At 43.8% G+C, this 19688-nt stretch overlaps 1 protein-coding gene across 3 annotated transcripts in view; it reads left to right on the forward strand.

Moving 5' to 3' along the window:
• The window catches only part of TANC2 (tetratricopeptide repeat, ankyrin repeat and coiled-coil containing 2), a 2520149-nt gene that overhangs the window by 613021 nt on the left and 1887440 nt on the right, over nt 1-19688 (forward strand). For all 3 annotated transcript variants that reach the window (XM_085640812.1, XM_085640825.1, XM_085640816.1), the window contains exon 3: nt 13539-13655. In XM_085640812.1, the coding sequence (XP_085496938.1) occupies nt 13539-13655 (117 nt within the window). The remainder of the gene's footprint in view (nt 1-13538; nt 13656-19688) is intronic.

Raw genomic sequence — 19688 nt, forward strand, 5'->3', positions numbered from 1 at the left:
ATTTTTATTGTTTCTCAGCTATATTTATTAAAAAAGCATTAGTCAGTGGTTCAGGCCTATTTTCTTCTTAATGCTTTGCTCCTATGTTGCTGGATGCCGCCTCAGGTCCATGCTGCTATTACAGTTCGCAACCCCATCCTGCATCATAGTATCTCAGCCACTCGTTAGTTTATAATGCATTAAACACAGGTTAATTCATAACCAGTCAGTTCGGTGCGGCTTCATAGTGCGTGATACATCAGTTGATTTTCACTTTCGTGTTACTCATTCATTGCTGTATATTACCTTGAAAACTTGTGCCTATCGGATTCCTCATATCACAGATTCGCAGATAGATGGAGGTTTTTTTCCCGTTGCTTTTATATGCTAACGTTCATATTCTTTATATTGCCTCCGTCACTGTTTCTTAATAATGTTTCGGTCGTTAGTAGTTCAGTAATGTCTTGGTTGCTCCTTTCTTGTAGGCCTGGGCGAAAATTTCGTTCCGTTCGCGGAAATTGCGATAATTTGACATTTTCGCGTTCCCCGGAAAGCGCGAAAATGTCCAAATTTCCGCATTCCGCAGCTTGGCGATAATTTGTTTCTTGCTCGCGCTGTAAAATAATACATTCTCGCGCGATCGCCTTACCTGAATCCCTGCGTTCGCCGACAAGTTTTCTTGATCCGGTTGCGTTCTCCATGAGATGTTGTATTGTTTTTAGCCATTTGCGCTGTCTCGCGACAGTTCGCGCCTGCAGTGACGTCATGCGTCGCGCGATCAAGTCTTTCTTCTCGCGATCATGCACCGCGAGACAACTGAAAACAAGATGGCCGCGCCCGCGAGCAACCACATGGGTAAGTTGGCGAGCCGCAACCATGCAGAAAATCTCGCGAACATGCGGGAAAAAAACTTCTGCATCTTCTCGATATTTCCGCGTTTTGCGATAATTTTTAACATTTTCGCGATAATTTGCGAAAGTGGATTTCGCAATTTCCGCCCACCCCTACTTTCTTGATGCTTTAGTCCCTAGTAGCTTGATAACTTGTTTACTTGTTTCTGCGATGTGACTTGGACTGTCTGATTGGATGCTTGCTGCTTCAAATGCTCTGGTCATGTATTTCTTCATAATGTTGCAATGTTGTTTCATGTTTACAGTTTAGTAGGTGGCTCTTCATAATGTCCGTATACTTTTGGCTAACTTTGCATCTTAGTCTCTTTTTACTTGCTGCGCAACGTCCTCGGCCGGTTTGCGAAGTTTGAATAGAGTTATGCTATTATACCTCAGTCGCATCTTACAACGTTAAACTTTGGTCCTTGTTATTTCTTTCCACCTCATTTGCCTGTTGCTTTATTACACCACTGTCACTTATTCCTCCATTTCACTTAGACAATTTGCATTTTTCTTTTGTGTGGCTTATCTTTATTCGTTATACTAAAATGATTTGTTGCTGAAGTATATATATCACTGTCTTGTTACTTTATTACCCCCAAGTCTCTTTTTTAGTTGATTAAATCTAGGTAAGGTATTGCTTAATATCGCATAGGTTGCTCTACTGGTTCACCTGATGGAGGGTGGCGGCCTGTCATAAAGAATACCTCGAGGTAATGTGCAGGGTGGTGAGCGCATGGGGCTCAATGGTAAAGCAAGTGTGTTTGATTGCCCACCTTTTTCCAGACAAATGGAGCTCTGGTGGTTGCAGCTCTATGTTGCTTATCTCATGTGATTTCTTTGGTTCAATGGAGGGGTAAGGGAATGTAATACATTAGGGGATTTACATACAGGGAAGCTCTTCATTACATTTGCGGAGGCTAAGGAAACATTTGGTGTAACCCCTAGTCAGTCATTACAGTACTCTTGGATATCACAAACAACTAGAGAAATGTGATAGACTTCCCAAATGTACCCATTGCCACACAGACACTGGAGGTGATCCTAACCACCAGAGAAGACAAATGCCAAGTTACGAGGTTTTATAAAGCCTTGTCGGCAGACAGAAAAAGAGCCCTGATGACTGCTAGGAAGGCATGGGAAGTGGACATACATGATCAAATATTAGACAAACTGGGATAAAACGTGTTCTAGTGCAGGACATCTCCAGTAATGCACGTTTCATACGGACTCATTTTAATTTCCTGCATCAGACATATTTGACACCTGTAAGGCTCTATAGAATTTTTCCAGACTGGTCCTTTGAGTGCCCTAAATGTAAAACACAAAAAGCATTGTTCTTCCATATGACATGGTCCTACACAGAATTGATTGATTACTGGGCACAGATAGCCAAGAACGGGGGGGCAGATAGCATGAGCATAATGGTTGAGAGGTCAAATTTTCAATACATAGCCAACAATGCAAAACAACACCGTATAAATCTGTAAATAAAGTCCTTGCAAGCACACAAAGGAACATAAGCTTGATTTCACCCAAAAGATCCATCAAAGTGCCTTTATTCTGTTTTCTTCATCGAAGAGCTTCTATCCAACACGTTTTGTCTGACCTCATCGCCAAGACTTCCTTCCCCAAGGCTTAAATTATTTAGTTACCCACTGATGATTCCATTCTCAAAATTAGGGTGGATTTCCAAACTCATATTAACATGTTTCTCCGAAATACACCAATCACGGACTACATAAGAGTAATAGTTAAAAGTACCAATAAGTATTTCCTAAAGGGTTCTTTCCCTATATTATGGAAACTTGTCGTATTTTCAATCAAAGGGATATGAAGTGAGCCACCTTGTGTTGCTGTTCTTTGTATCAGCCATCAGTGTCCTGACGGATATTCATGCATAGCATCAGCCATGGGGTTCAAGCAGAATTTGGCTCCAGTGGTGAATTATGTCAGTTTAAACTAACAGTATATTAAAACAAATTAATGTTAATTTGAACTGCACCAGCCAACAAACTGCACCACGACTAACCTGGGCTTTCGAACGCTGTTTCCTGGACGGGGGGCCCACGCTGTGTGTCTCCCCCGCCGCCTCCACGACACCGCAGGCTGCTGTTGGGGGAGACTACAGCTCCCGTAAATCACCACTGCCCCGCCCTCTTCCGGTTGTCAGCGCGCCCGGAGGCGCTTCATAAATCGTGGCTCCCTCCGTGTCGCGGGACGCGCGCGGGCTGCACCGGGCTGAGCCCGGGCAGAGGGCGGGCCGTCTGTGGCCGTCCGTGGCCAGAAGAGGCCGGGCCGGGTCACCCCCCTTGACTCCCATCACTGGTATATGATTGTGTTGTTAGTCGATTGTGACACAGGGGGTGTACCTAGCATATTGACCTTGCATTCAAGATACTGACATTGGGACCTTTAGTTCTGCTAGGATTGTGTCATGTGCCAGCGGCGCTAGGGTTGGTGGGGTCAAAACGGCTATCACATAACGCGGGATAAGGTGCAGGATTGAGCTGAAGGAGGGTGTTCTATTCTCTCCACCACATCGTAAAGGGTAGGGTCTAATTGGCGCTAGGAGTATGGCAGATAAAACGGTGACACGCTCGAAAAGGGCAAAGTTGACATCACCATCTGTCCCTCAGGCGCACAAAGCCGTTACCTGTTCACCATTTCCCGTTATGATGCAGCCCACAGCCATTGATCGTATGCTCAATAGAGCATTAGGGGTGGTATCGAGTGAAATCGAACGCACAGAAAGGCGTCTCTCCACAAATTCAGTTCCTGACTCACCTATAGGCCCCTTTAATGATGATCAGGAGGTCATGCTAATTACACCTCCCATACCACCAGAGCCAAGTGAGCAGGATATCCCATGTGCCCAACCGCCTAGTAGTAGGATTAGGGAGGTTATAGGCTCAACCAAAAGCGCCATTATACAAAAGAAAAAGAAAGGCTGCTTTAGAAAGCAGAAGCCCCAAAAAAGCATAGATAGCGTCTCTCATCCTTTGAATAGTAGGAACGCTGGGGTTGACCGAGCAGTACAGACAATTTCCCCCACAGAGCCGCCATTATGGCTGTCGCAAATCACGTCTGATTTACAATCCCAATTAGAATTTTTTATCATAAATCAGCTAAAACCATTGACAAGCCGGTTGGATAAGATTATGAGCGAACTAAAAAATAGAGAGAAAAAAGCCGGTATAGGAGGGGAATTAAGCACCCGGTCCACTACTCTAGCCAGTAATGTATCTCCACAAAGGGAGACGAATACCAGCACCAAAGGGGTTGCCCACATAACAACTGCACAGATTCATAAAGCTCCGATCTCGCACTCCCAAGGGCAGAAGGTTACTGATCTCAGTGTGAGAGGTATAGATACCACTATTGAACTAGGCACACATCAACAGGAAAGGCCATCTCAACTGCCCGCGGTTCCCTCAATGCGATTAGCACACAATATAGAGAGGGTTGTAACACCAAACACCAATACTGTTCTGCCCACAATAAACTTGCCACCTGAGTCATGTCCTCTTGTGGTGGTGTTCGCTGGGACCCCGGAATTAAAGCACGGCCAGAGCGAAACACACCAGGAGCTAAAAAACAAACTTACGCATTGGCTGACTCTTAATAGACCATTAGCACCCAATCTAGTTGGGGAAATTTTACTGGTCAGGAGAGTGAATTGGATAGGATGCAGACATAAAAATATAGAAGGCAATTGCATTATCGCCAATTTTAGGGACAGAGGGGTGGTCGAACATATTATTAGATATGGACCACCTGGGCGCCCGAGTGATATAAAGCCGCTGCCTCTCAGTTATTTTTGCCCAAGGCAGCAGGAAACCTACGAAGGGCAGTGTGAAACATGGAGAAGAGGGGAGGGTTTACACCTGTCCCTAAATAGGGCTCCATATGGCACACGAGGAATGGTAGGAACCCGGGAAGGAGGATACCCAGGTTGGGCAAACAGGTTTAACCCATTAAGGTCCCTAGAGGAGAACGACTGACTATTGTCCCCGCACATCCCGTTAAATCAGGATGCCATTAATAACGTACACGCTGATCTGGATACTCTGTTCGGGGGAGATTTAGATAACAGAGGGGGGACACTAGATACTCCTCTCTTGGCCAATGAGGCTAAACAGGTACCTCCAGAGAGGGGTAAGCGCAGGAGCCTATCAAAGACTCCGGAAGCCCCTAATTACTCGCCCAAGGGATGCCCGCATCCACCTTTGGGACCAGGAGCTTTTGCCCCAAATTTAACACAGCAGGGCAAGAATTATCAGAAGTTCCCCACACAGGTCCAAAACTGGGCTGCCTAATATTTCTCAAGGGGGGTCTGGGCAAGGGCCTGTCAATAGAGTGGAAGAGGGACTGAGAATAATTTCATGGAATATAGCGGGCCTGGCAGGTAAATTTGAGAACGTGGACTGGCGGCAATATATGGCCCATTTCCACATAATCTGCCTGCAAGAAACCTGGGTAACAGATAATTCCCACTTCCATATGGCAGGATACAAATGCTTTTTTATACCAGCACAAAAAACTTCCTCAGGCCGAGCAAAAGGAGGTCTATCCATATACGCAGACTTAAAAATAGAAGGCACCTGGTCCAGTGCGGAATGGTTTGCCTGGAATACCCAAGCTGTGAGGCTCAGGAACAAAGGGTCAAGGCTAGTATTGTTTAATGTGTATAACACTGGCCCCTCAGGAAATGATAGCCCTATTTTGGGGGAACTAGATCACAGATTGAGCCAAGAGCTGGCATTCGTTAATGGCGCTGTGACCCCACTGACAATAGTAGTGGGTGACCTGAATTGCCATTTATGCCCCCAATTGTTTCCTATTAACGCAAATTGGTCACAATGCCCAGTGGAAAAAGGCCCCCACTTAAGCCAGTCATCGAATGGTGCAGAACTAGGAAAGCTCCTTTTATCTCATGATTTGGAGCATACAATTGACTTAATACCACTGGGACCAGACGGCACTCTCCCACCTACCTTTAAAGGTAGAGAGTGCTCCTCTTATATTGACTACATTTTTGTCTCCAGATGCTTTAAGCACCGTATCATTGCTGCAGGAATTGAGTGGAGCCCCTTTAGCGACCATAACCCCCTGGTCATGGAGTTTCTCTACCTGGCTAAACAAAAGTTGATCCCAGTTGAGGGTATTTCCAAGAGAGTAATTGACCAAGGCAGAAGGCTTAGGTGGGCGAAACTAGACGGTGAAAGATTTTACCGGTCCTTAATGGATAAAGGTAAATCATGTATTGACAAATGTTTAGATTTTTCAGTTGAGGGGGCTAGCTTAACACACGCTTTTGGTCAAATAACCAATTTGGTGGATGGTTTATTGCGGAGTAAGGCCCCAATAAAGACCAATTCAAATTCACCGAGATGGTTTGATGGGGAATGTACACGAGCCCTGAGGAAACTAAAAAAAGCCCTCAGCAGCAAACCTAGGGACCTATCAAAAGTCCATATGTGCAGATTAAATTATAGGAAGGAACTTAAAAGAAGGAAAGCAGCGCTGCAGGGGGAAGCATGGGCGGCCTTGAGGGAGGCCTCTGAAAAAAGGGATATAACGGAATTCTGGAAAATAATAAATACCCCTTGCTTCCAAGATAAAAACGCACCCTCGGCTGCCACAAACATTCTCCCGGAGCAGTGGATAGTGCACTTTGAGGGCTTGTTTAACCATGGGGAGTCGGAAAGCACAGAGGAAAGGAGGGTGGTCACGCAGGGACAGACCCTGGAATTTACCCTGGAAGAAATAGCCTTGGGCATATAGGGATTAACCAAAAACAAAGCTCCGGGCCCTGACGGGACCCCCCCGGACCTGTTTCTGAGCAACGTGGAATTATGGGCTCCCATTTTACCCAGAGTAATAAATGCGGCCATTGTGGTAGGTTTGCCTAGGTCCTGGTCGCTGGCTATTATAGTACCTATTTTTAAAAAGGGCAACAGAGATAACCCCCAATGTTATCGCCCAATTTCCTTGATAGATGTCTCAGCTAAAATTTTAGGAAGAGTTATTCTGAACCGACTGACTGATTGGGCCGAGGAGAACAACATTATCTCGGACGTTCAGTATGGCTTTCGGTCCGGTAGGTCCACTAGTGACCAATGCTTGAACCTCTATATGTTGGTCGCCAAATACACGAAAACCAGTAAAGAAGCTATTTACTTGGGATTCATGGACTTGGCTGCGGCATTTGACCACGTAAATAGGAACAAGCTCTGGGCAATGTTGAGTCATCTAGGAATCGACCCAGGTATAGTTTGCACTCTCAGGGAATTGCATAGAGAGACCTCCGCCAGAGTACGCTATAACATGGAAGGGGGGTTGACTGATTCTTTTAAATGTACTAGCGGCGTCAGGCAGGGCTGTATACTGGCCCCTTTTTTATTCTCGCTATATATTAACAGTTTAGAACAGTCTCTAATTAACTTAAAAACAGATTGCCCAAGGGTAGGAACACGCAATATCCCGGTGTTGCTGTACGCGGGTGACTCGGTTCTTTTGGCGCGCACCCCTAAAAGCCTGCAGATTTTAATTGACGGGTTTGTTGAATTTATGGGTGCGCTAGACCTGTCTGTCAATCTAAAAAAATCGTATGTGATGACAGCAGGTCACAAACCACGGACCAGCTTCGCTTACAGAATCGGGAATTATACGCTAGATAGGGTGCAAGCCTTTTCATATTTAGGTGTGTTGTTTGACGAGTCCCTGAAATTTGCCCCATTGGTACAGGAAAGGTGTGGCAAATTGGTGGCATCATCTGGGGCAATAGCAGGCTACGGGAGGAGAGTTGGGCGTTGGTCCCCGGAACAATCAATGAACCTTTACGGCTCTATGTGTTGCCCCAAAGCCATGTATGGTTCAGAAGTATGGGGTTTTATAAATCTTGACCTATTGCAAAGGGAAGAAAACAAAATTTTGCGCTCAATCCTGAAAGTCCCCAATTGCACACCTGCTCTTATAGTCCACAGAGAACTAGGACGACCCTATCTAGAGGACCTGATTAAATTTAGACCAATCCTTGCGTGGCTGAAAATTTGGCTTAATCCGGAAGCCGCACTTAGCAGGCAGATTCTAATAGATTGCCTAGGGAGGGATAAAAGTTTGAATATCCCATGGCTGAACTACGTGAAATCTAGTCTGGATAGTATGGGTCGCAAGGATTTGTACTTAAACCCTTTAGGGATTATTCCACAGGACAAGCAGACTCTTAAGAGAAATTTCTGGGACCAAAGATCTCGTGTCAGATCCACAGTGGAAGGGGTTAAACCCTCAGTGACCACTTACAGTAGACTTGAAACCAATGGTGGGATTGAACCTTACCTTTGTGTTATGTATAATGCCCAAGAAAGGTTTTTAATGTCACGTTTTAGGCTCAATTTTTTACCATTCTTGTTAGCTGAACCAGCTGGTTTTAGTCATTCAATTGAGCAGAACGGTGCCTGCGGCTGCGACAATAAGTCTCCGCAGGACACCCTTCATTTTGGACTTCTATGTCCTTTGTATGCAATTCCAAGACGTAGATTTTTAAAGGGAATTTTAAAAAAGGCCAGGTTCACTCGAGCTAAAGATGCACTGATCTTTCTACAGAGGGCCAGCGACCCGTTAACTTTGTGCTCCGTTATTAGTTTCCTAAAATTTGCATTAAGACTTAGGGTAACGAGAGGATAGCTTTATTCACTAACTTTATAGGATCCCCCACCTGTCATTGTGATTATGTTTTTTATGATGTACGCTTAGTGAATAAGGATTATTCTATGTATACAGTCACACTCATTGTTCTTGCATAACGATTTAATATTTTTTTAACTTGTATATATATGTACTCTTTTATGATGGTTTTTAACCACCGAATAAAGAACTAAAAGAAGAAAACAAATTAATAAGTGGTTTTTTTTTAATTAAGTTTCTTTCTGATTGTACTTTAGTCCGAAAATAAAAATTATTAATGGGCACTAATTTGATAAAATGAAGGTTGTATGTTGACTTTATAATGCACTCAAAACCCTCATGAACAGTCAATACTTGACAGACTCTAGAAGCGACTAACACAATAGAACATTATTGCAAATACTTTTTGTGAACTCCACTCTTCAATGATAACTACAGGTGTCATTTTTTACATCTGGCCTTTGAAAGTTTTTTCTTGCCAGACTTTTATGTTTTTTTAATCATACATTGTTTACATACATAAAGAGGCTTTAGGTTTGCAAGCTTCATCCATTGGTCTTTTAAATGGTCATTCGCATTTTGCTCTCGCCTGCCATAGTATCTAGCATGGGGCAATGGGTCAGCCCACTTTACCCAGTAGTTTCCTTTTCCTTCACTCTGAGTAACTGCAAAAAAACCTATGCACATTGTTCACATCCTCTCTGTTCAGTAACAAAGCTGGTTTAAAGAGTGTTTTTTCATTTCGTTTTATATTAGCTGTAAACATTTTGCCCCAAGTTTTGCTACCAAGTTAAATTGTGATTTATTCTCCTCTTTAGGTCTTGCCTGAGACAGTGCTTGCATTGTCACTTGTGAGACATTTTGTTTAGCTTACAGCTCGTCCTTTGCATACAAGTGGTTGACTTTGTCACTCTCATTTCCTTGCTTTTGTTTAGTTAGTGCATGCCGGCTTTACTTTCACTTTGTAGTTTTGCACCTCCCGTGGAGCATAGCCCTAGAACTGCTTCCTTTCCAAGTGAGTGTCCTTCCGCAGCTCGCCCTTCCATAGCAGGCTATGTTTTTTTGTGCAGTCATGCAAAGGTGTCCACAGACCAGTGAATAACCGACACAGAGAAGTTTAAAGGCCTCACCGTGTAGTAATCCCTACAAACAACCTGCACAGGCGTACACAACCCTACGAAAAACCTGCACTAGCGAACTGAGCCCTATGAACAGCATGCACTGACTTACGCAGCCCTGCAAAAACACAGCATAGAAGTATACAACAATCCCTACGGAGAGCTGTAAAGACTACACAGTCCGACCAGTAAGCTTCAAACGTACACTGTACTCGCCATGAAACCATCCATGCGAACCGCCTGCAGAGTGGGGTGCACAGGCCCCTCACCTTGCAATCAACAATTAGGCTGCTCCCATCCTTTACACACAGCTTGACAGTGAAGAAACCAGGACTATGTTATTTATTTGAATTAGCCCCGTTTTTATCTCCGGCACCATCAGCATCCTATAGTGAAAGATGTCACTCTGATGTACAGAAAATCCCACCCCTGTACACCCCATGATTACATGTCCTGGGCAGAGTGGATGGTTCGGGGTTTCAGTGCGCATCCTGGCTGCTAGGTCCTGTTCTCCGTAGAGCCAAAACTCTGTTTTACAAGGAGAACGCTCTGGATTATAGGTTTTTCCAGGCAATGGTGACAAAAGCTGCGCCCCATCCACTAGTAGCCATAGTACACAGCTGCCCGGCTCTGAATGTGGGGTGTAGCAACAGCACGCCTGAGCCAGTGATGCAATCCACGCTCTTTCTAAACCATCTTTGGAAAAAAGCATTGGCCAAGCCAATAGGTCTTGTATGGGCAAGAGCTACTGCCTGTGGCTGCTGTGCAGCATGACTGAAAGTAAAGACAAAAAAAAAAGCACTGTGCTGGCCATGTTATAGCTTTTAAGTCTTTTCTTTCAGCGGTGCTACTGTACAATTTAACTAAACAAAACATTGACAAAGCCAATAGCTGTTCCGTCAGCCAGGCCTATTGGCTTTGCCAATGATTGTTTAAAGTTGCTCTGATACATTTTGTACAAAACATTGTAAATGGATGTGATTTAAGTGAATCTTTCGGTGGTGATTTTTCATTGTTTGCGTCACAAATAATGCCGCACAGCACAACTGAAAGTCTGGTATTTAAAAACGTAACAATTAAACACCCACCCCAGAGAACATTTTAACTTATATTATTGTATTACACGCATATAGCAATAGCCTTAGGTGGTGGTGCGTATGTGTTTTTTTTTTTTTACTTCTGTGGCATTTGATTGCAATAAACATTTTTTTTATGAATCATCTCACCAGCTTACCAAGGCCAGACCAATTAGCCAGCAGACTCGTTTTTTAGGTCTCGCTGAGCCAGCGCATGCGCTGCTCTGTGAGAAATTTAGTGAGTGGCTTTTTGAAAGTGCTACCAGAGGCTTTTGCTGGCCTCAAGCTTGCGTTCACACGTGTGTGCATGCGCGCAGCCGCCATGTGGGTTTCTGTCAAGGCTCATAAAGCCTTGCGTGCCTCTCTCCACCTTGCTTGCTTGAGCTTCAATTCCCTCCCCCTCCCCCACCACAGATTGCGTCACTCTGCTGGCCTCCACTCCCCCCTCGGCCTGGCTTGTTTATTTAAGTAGCTAGGCAGTAGGTCACAAAAACGCTGCCCCGAAATATTTCCATTACTTTACGTTTCTTCACGACTGAAAAAAAAGGTCCTCAGTGTTTGCTTCACGTATGTTTTTTGCAGTGATCAGTAAAAAAAAAAAATTAAGCGCCTGCTTCGCCAGTTGACAAAACACCCGAACGTTGTGAGCTCATCCTACGAATGCCTCAGAGATAAAGATTTTCTCACTTGTGTGTCTCCGCTTCCTAGCAGCAGCAGCTGCCGCGAGCAGCGTGGTGAGAGTTTAAGGCGCCATGGCAGTGTTTGGATCGGTCTGCAGCGGTGTCACCCCACCTCCTGCTAAACTGCCTCTCTCCGCAAGCTGTGGCAACACCTGGCCGGGCAAGGCAGGGAGGGGCTCGCCATTACAGCACGTTCGCATGCTGCAATACAAGACCGCAAAATGAGATTCAAGTTTACCTGCTTCTTTTTCCTCTCTTTTCCCTTCTCTTCTCGCCCTCTTCCCCTAACGGAGCCGACATGCTGGCAGCCAGAGAAATGCTGGCAACCGGAGACATGCTGGCAGGCAAGTGCTTCTAACATGTCAGGAGGGCTGGGACAAAGCCACGTGCCAGTCAATGATTCCAAAACTGTTTACTTAAAAAACTCTCCTCCCAACAGTCCCTGAGCTGCTGCTGTCAGATTTGTAATTATTGACTCAAAACTTACAGTGGCATGCCCTGGCATTTCTGGGTTTGTAGTATCGTAAAATTAAATGATTATAACTAAGTGCCCTTGCACTCTCTCTATTTTTCAAGACCCTCTGGTGCCATCTGCGATGAGCTGTATTAGTCTGGCACCATAGAGCAAGGCCATACTTGGCCAGAACTGGCACACCTAGTGTGGCAAGGGGTATGCAGCGCGTTAAGGCTCACCAGCGCCCACTCAGCAAGGCAGGCATATTTACGTCAACATTCCTCCTCTTAATGAATATAAAATAGTCCCAGCCCGCAGTCCTACCTAATGTTGGTAAAGCATAGGGTTGCCTCATCCTACCAGCGCAATGTAAATACACATGTACAAATAAAATGTAGAATGTTTTTATGTCCCTACCGTTAAAACATCCCCCAACAAAACGTCTGCACCTCAAACATTAGTGCTTTACCTCTTCCTCTACATGGCAGGTTCCAACTGAAGCCATTTGACAGATGTTTAATGTATGGCTATTGGTGGTTTTGTTATAAGGTGTGAGGTGCCTGGTTTCTGCTGCAGCTGCTGTGCAGGGGAGCCACCAATGCTTCAGGGGGGCCCAATTCTTCAGGACGGGTCTCATTCAGTCCAAGGCCAATTAATATCTGTCAGATATGGGAGTCTCAGGAACCCCTCATTAAGTTTTGCAGGGAGACTCCATCATTTTGTGTTATGCCACTGGATAAATATTAGCTGAAAACACCATAGCTTCCTGTAGCACTATTTTAAGATGTATGTTGTGTGGAACTTCTTGAGTGTAACCAGCATCAAGTGCCTGACTGTTTACAACCCTCCCGCTTTTTGGGTGCCATTTGTCCTCCACTCTCGCTTATGGAGTACCAACTGCCAAAACACTTGGTGCAATCTTTGCTGGACCCCCAGATGTAGAACACTGCTTTTCACATGTCATCTCATCCATAACACTGCAACCTATAAAACGAGCATTGGCATAGCCAATAGGTCTCGCCTTTGGGACCTTATAAGTGTTTAGCCATGCAACAGTCGATGTTGTTGCACAAAGGATATTGTGCTGCATAACTAAATACTTATAAGGTCCCAAAAGCGAGACCTATTGGCTATGCCAATGCTTGTTGTTTTTTTTATTTATTTATTTAGTTAGTAAGGAGTCCTGTTAAAAGATTAAAAACAAAAGTATTCAAGAAAGAAACTGGATGAAACTCGGTTGCTGATGCAATAAAAACCCGTCCAAAGTCCATTTAGTAACATACAACATTCACATCTCAGAACCTTATATACCGTAAGAAAAGGAAATGTTGCCTCTGTGTTGGAAAGGGAAGCCATCATTTGTCTGACGACTAAAATATTTTGACGGGGCTGCCTGAGAATGCCCCCAATAAAATATCCCAGTCTGCTGCCGCAGCTTTTCGGCTGGCTCTTAATTCAGGATAAGAAAGCAGATACACATTTTTCTTGTCCCAAAGCAGGAAAAAAGGCTTCTAACCTGATCTTAGCCTCGCAGTGTCGTTAGCTAAATGCTTCCAGCTGTTGCTAGTTGTTATCTTTATTCACGACATTTTTCTTTCTCTCTGCCCCTCCTCCCTCCCCTGTCCGTCTTTATCCCTGTCTCATCATCTTAGTTCCCCTGAGGAAAGCAAAGTTTGTCGAGAGTCCGCGGATTCCCGAGTCTGAGCTGGGCTCGCCAATACTAACGTCGGCACAGAAACTGGAACACGACGATGATGCCTACTGCCCTGGTAAGCATGCATGCTCTGCAGTGACTGTTCTAGGAGAGGCCCGTGAGGCGTCCGCAGTGGGCACGAGTACTATGTGCCTCGTCATGACCATGCTCTGACGGCAACATGCGGTGTGCCTCTCTATTGTACTTGGACTTTGTTAGGTGCAGGGGTGAGCTTTGTCCACAACTGTCACCCTTGTATAAAAAGCTAGGAGGCTAAGTTGGTTTTATTCGTTAGTGGCAAGGCCAACATAGTTGTGAAATGACTGGTCTGTAGGTGAGGTCTGGTCAGTTGTTAACATCTTGTGGGTTTTTTACACTGAACACAGGTTTAATAACTTTGTTTTCTTATTGAACTAGCATCACATATTCTCTGGAGGCCTTTCGGATTGTGCATGTCATTATCATATCTAGAAGCGCCTTAGTTTCTCTTGACTTGAAAGACTTAGCACTTTAGAAATGTAATATGCAAATCACATACCCATATTACAGTTCAGTGCAGTTTAAGCTCCAAGAGCTCTTACTTTAAGGTCACTGGGTGGTTAAATTCCACACATGCCTGAATGCAACATGATTCTATGCACTGGCCTCTCTGGAGAGGTGTTCAACATCTTCAAAGAGCATATGTATCATCGAGGCCTTTTGTGTATCATCGAGGCCTTTTGTAAGAGGGTGGTGCTGGCATGTTAAAAATCCCAAATAGCATACAAAGTAGTAGACTTTCAATGATGTACAGGTATTGCTGCCATGCAGGCAAGGGGTGAGCAGTTAATTTGCTCAGCATGGCTTGATTAAACTGTGGTTGATTGAACTATGGAAGATGTCGGTCCCCTTATCCGGAGTAGGCATGGACATTTTCCTACTCCACTTCAAAGGAGTATTAGAACTAGTTGATTTTACTTAGTATTGGGGGAGCTATTCAGGGATGATAACCTTGGTGCACCATGGCAGAGGGTAACAAACAGATCAGCAGGAAAAAGGCACCCCAGCAAGTAGGAAAGTGGGGTGCTTTGTTACCCAGTGGACTTTGGGATGCCAGACAGCACGGTCGTCATATGAGTGAATGAGGGTATGACTCAATGCAAGCATGGCACTTGCTGCCAGGCTGAGGTCTAATGGTCCATGATAAGGCCAGTCAGTTGCAGGATTGAGCCTCAAACCTAGTAAGGGGTCCCTTACACTGGTAGAGAAAAGTTGATACATTATGTTATGACTTGATAAGACTGAGCATTAATAAAGAACTGCAGCTTTCTTTATCCAGATAGCAACTCCGTATGTTTTTGTGGTGCTTGATTGGTGGGTGGATGGGCAGAGTGGCAAGAGTGATCAGGTTATAGGGAAGGCACAGTCCGGCAACTCAGAAACAGGCTTAAGAGGGCGCAGAGAAGTACCCTGTCTAAAGGCCCGTGCCTAAGACAGAAGAGGGAAGATGGCCGCAGTTTGGCGCCTGGTTGACTATAGTGACTGGAGTGGGGTGCGGGCAATGAGAAAACACTATCCGCTGATTGGGCAACAACCTATAAATGGGCCTATTGGGCCAGGACAGCGCAAACTCTTAAGGCAGGGGGCACTGGGCACTAACTACACAACCTGCAGTATTTGCAGAGACCCACCCACACCGGAGGCAAGGGGGAGCAGCATGTTGGGCCAGACGAGAGCAGAGTCATAATTGCCCTCTAGTGGAGGGGAACAAACAGATTATACAGAGAGGGAACCCACAGAGAGTAGGATTAGGGAGGCTTTGTGACCCAGCAAGTCCTCCTCAGGAAGGACTTAAGGTTAGCATGGCACTTGCATCCCAGCCAAGGTCAAACAGACCATGATACGGCTAGTCGGTAGCGTGATTAATCTTCGAACATGTGGAGACTCTTAACCCGACGCAGTGGAAAGTTGACGCATTATGTTGTTATAACTTCATAAGACCTTATGGCATGACGGACGAGGTTATAAATATATGCGTTAGAACAGAGGTACCGAACCCCCAATGCAAGTGATGCCCCAAACTGCGATATGTTGCACAACAGCATGCGTGTTGGAAGAGGAACAAGAATTCTACTCAAGTTGTAGAAGTACTCACAATCTATGCACTCACCTCGACCTCAGCTCCCCCAAGCTCTCCAGTTGCAGTCTGCCTAGTGGAATTATATGTGGGTCCTGGGTTTTCTCTGAGAAAAGTAAGCCGTGGGTTGCTGTGAGCGCCCATTTGCAGTTTAGTAGTCACCCTTATTACTCTGGCGCACTATTTCATAAGGTTTAGTAATTTAATCAGGATGAAACTTTTAAACATCAATCCTCATAAAGCTTATGTCTTGCTTACTGCTGTCTTGTCAAGCTGACTCTTGACAAATCATTGCAGTACATCGGATATTGTCTACGCATTTCTCCGGAATTTCTCATGCTCTTGGTGAAGGTCGAACAGTGCAACTATCAGCTGGGCGAACCCCGACAATTATTCCTGTTCCCTTTGATCCACTGCCAGCGAGAGGTTATGAGGTGTTAAATAACTGTACACACCGTGCCATGGGATGCCAATGACGTACAATGCTGCAAGAAGAAAAAAAACAAAGCCAACCATGTGACGAACAACATTTTCATATTTTAGGAACCTTTTACAGCGGCAAAGAATGAAAATGTGTGGATTCTTATTTGTCATCATTAATGACTTTATTTCGGCGTAGATATAAAAGTAGACAATAAATAACAATCTATATACACAGCACCCCAGTATTAACAAGTAGTCATATCCAGCAGCTTCTTTGAGTCCATAACAGGCAACAATCACTATTCACTTAGAGCACAAGCCATTGCAGATAATATTCCCTATGAATTATGGTTAAAAATCATGATAAAAAGTTTACACAAACAGTTAAGACCTTTAAAAAACATTGGTAATATTAGCAGCTGTGGTGGCCCTCATTTTCGCCCATTTGAGGCCCAGACATTTGGCAGAGGCACAAATGTACAGCGATGAAGTGTCCATGTGTAAAATTCTTTAAAGCTACAAGGTAGCTAGCAGTGCCTAACTGCCACCCTTCTGGCATCAGGGCGGCCCTCGGTCACTTCATAGACCGTACTTTGTGGCTTGTGGGCAAATGTTTGCGAGTACCCATGGCATAGACTAATGGCATTCAAACTTTTAATTCCGACGAACCCCCACATCGTGTAAAATAACTACATTGTGCTCAAATCCAAATAAAATGTCATCATGAATAAAATAATTAATATATAAAATGTTAAATATTGCAAGTAGGCTATAGCGTTTGGTTGGTAGGTCTTTGGGGCACAGCCTTCAACTATTAAAAGAAACTGAGCCACAATGTTCTACAACTTATGACATTAAATAAAAGTATGTTTAGCAATTAAGCCGAACATTTCATATGTGATTGCGGGATAGTGGGGCATTTTAAAAGAATAGCCCAATAGCCATGTTGTGCTTCATTTTTTCTTAGACTGTATCCCATACTTGATAGGAAAAGTATATTGTAGCAAATGAGCGAAAACTAATGAGGGAAGTAAGATGCAGCAGTGGGTATACAAAACTGCCAAAAATGTGGGATGAAAAAAAAATATCAGCCTACGGAAGAAATACGGTATGTTTTTTTTGTGCAAATGGTCTGCCCAGTGAAAATTTTGCATGGTTGAAAAGGCTTTCCACCCTTCCTAGTCCAACGCGAACACAAAGAAACACGTGAATCGTGAATCAGAAAAAAAGAAAGGGAATGCAGGAAAAAGGGGTTCACTGTATTTTTCTGCAGTGCACAAAAAGATGAAGAAAACCAATTCTATTTAGAGGGCCAAGAAATTCTTGCACGTTTAAAAAAAAAAAAAAAAATCGGAATATTAGTGCTCAGCAAGTAAACAGCAGTCCTGCTGCTGTTCACCAGGGGGCGCTCATGTAAAGGCCAAGGCCCCAGGCGTACTATGAGTATCACTGGTCTAGGCCAACAATCAGCCCAGTGACAAGGTTCTGTGCTCTTTGGAGTTCAGAGATGCTTTTTCAGAATCCCTCCATGGGAGGAGTTGCAGGAGTCTAGCATGGAATTGAACACATTGAGCCAGTCAACTAGCCATTGTGTTGTGGGCTCTAGTAACAAAAGACATTGCCTCTTTGGCTGCTGGTTGAATTATAACATACAACAATAATTTCCAATGTGCAAGCTTAGGTTGTGTACTCGCTCTACTGGTCTTTTTGGTGAGGGAGAGGCATTGGAGATGACAGGGTAGTTAGAAAGATATTGAGTAAGGGGAAATTATTGGGAGGGGTGTGGGGCCCACAGGGTCGAGTGCAATATCTGTTTTATGTTGCCCATAACCAGCTCCCTGCATTCAAACCTCCACATCTTTCAAGCAGATAGCCAGTTCTGACTCCCTTCAAGTTTGCCTGAGAGCTGAGGGCCCTTTGTATGATATGACAGAACTCCTTGATTCTTCTTTTTCTCTACTTTTCTAGAATGTGATGGTCTGTGCCAGTCTCCTATGTTTAAGTACAATTCATTGGCCATCTCTCGAGACTGCCATTCTTCAATTTATCTCTTGGTATGTGTCACTATTTCTTCAATTTGAGCCACTCTTTTGTTAATCTTTTCAGGTAAAGTTGTTCTACCTCCTCTGTTTGTTGCTCTTCTGGCCTTCTGATTGGTTTGCGCTGCTCTTTAATCGCTTCAGTTTCAGGCAGGCTCCGATCTCCTCAGGGTAAATCTCTCCCCAGTTTTTTAATTTTCACTCCATTTTTAGATCTTGCCTCCGACAGCGCATGCATTACCTGCGCTCTTGCATGCAAGAAATATTGTATACAAGGGGCTTGCAGTCGGCTCATTGCTTACCATTAGTTGACTTCATTGTCACTCTTATTTGCTGACTTCTAATTGGCCTGCACATGCTGACTTCACTTCCTCTTCTTTCTTCTGAAGCACTGACCAGGTACTGATTGCTTCAGCTTGATTCCTCTCCATCTGCCTGCTGTTCGTGCTGTGATTGAGGTTCAGCTTTTATTGTCACCAAAACACTCAACGGAGTCACCCCAAATACACAGAAAAAGGGACGGGATGCACTTATACCAGTAGCAACAAGAATTCACCTCTCTATAAAGACGTTAATTTTTACTTGCTAATTGGTAGAAAGGAAGCTGTATAAATGATCCATAAGAACATCTCAAACATTAAATCCCAATCATTTGTGATCGATAAAATAAAAACATATTCAAAGTATACTTTATTTCAATTAAACAAACTAGAACATTCCTTTAGCTCAAAGATTGAATATCTATAAATCTGTAATTGTTTTGGAACTTTTATTAGTATTCTTCTTCTTTTTATTCACATGATAAGAACAATTAGGTACGTAAAAAATACACAAATATATACAGTTTCTACACAGGTTACAATTTCTCAGTTTGAATCATAAATCAAATAATTTCAACCACACATTATAAAAATTCATAACATTCGCATAGTATTTTAAAAAACATCAAAACCAATAATAGATGTTATCTGTGTCCAAGGGTATTTTCACTATGATGTGGACATGGGCGCAATTACTTTCTTTATGTGATAGGCTTTTTTGCCAAACTACGTTTTTTTTCTTTTTCACGCATGGGAAGATTAACTGATTTGCTCAGAATTACAGGGGTATTGTAATGAGATATTAAAAGCATTGGCAAACCAAATAGGTCTTGCCTTTGAGTCTATTGGCTCTGCCATTGCCTTTTGTTCCTGCTGTATAGCATGGGCCTTGCTGACATTGGCAATGATTTGTAGTTGTGCTATATAGCAGCGTGGCTGATAATAATAATATAAACAAGCATTTGCAATGCAATAGAGATATTGAGCTATTGGTATTGTAAATGACAATGCCTTTTATTTATGTTTAAAAAACCTGCAGTAATAAAAGGCATTGCAGTTTACAATACCAATAGGTTAAAGTTTCGAAAATGCGAGACCTATTGCATTGTAAATGCTTGTTATTTTATAAAAATTATTTTTATAACATACTTCCTAATAAGGGGCTTTCAGTCAGCCCTCTTCATCCAATAGCGTGTTATCGCGTCATTCAC

The sequence above is a fragment of the Triturus cristatus genome, chromosome 1_1 (genome assembly GCF_964204655.1).
Source record: "Triturus cristatus chromosome 1_1, aTriCri1.1, whole genome shotgun sequence".
Lineage (NCBI taxonomy): Eukaryota > Metazoa > Chordata > Amphibia > Caudata > Salamandridae > Triturus > Triturus cristatus.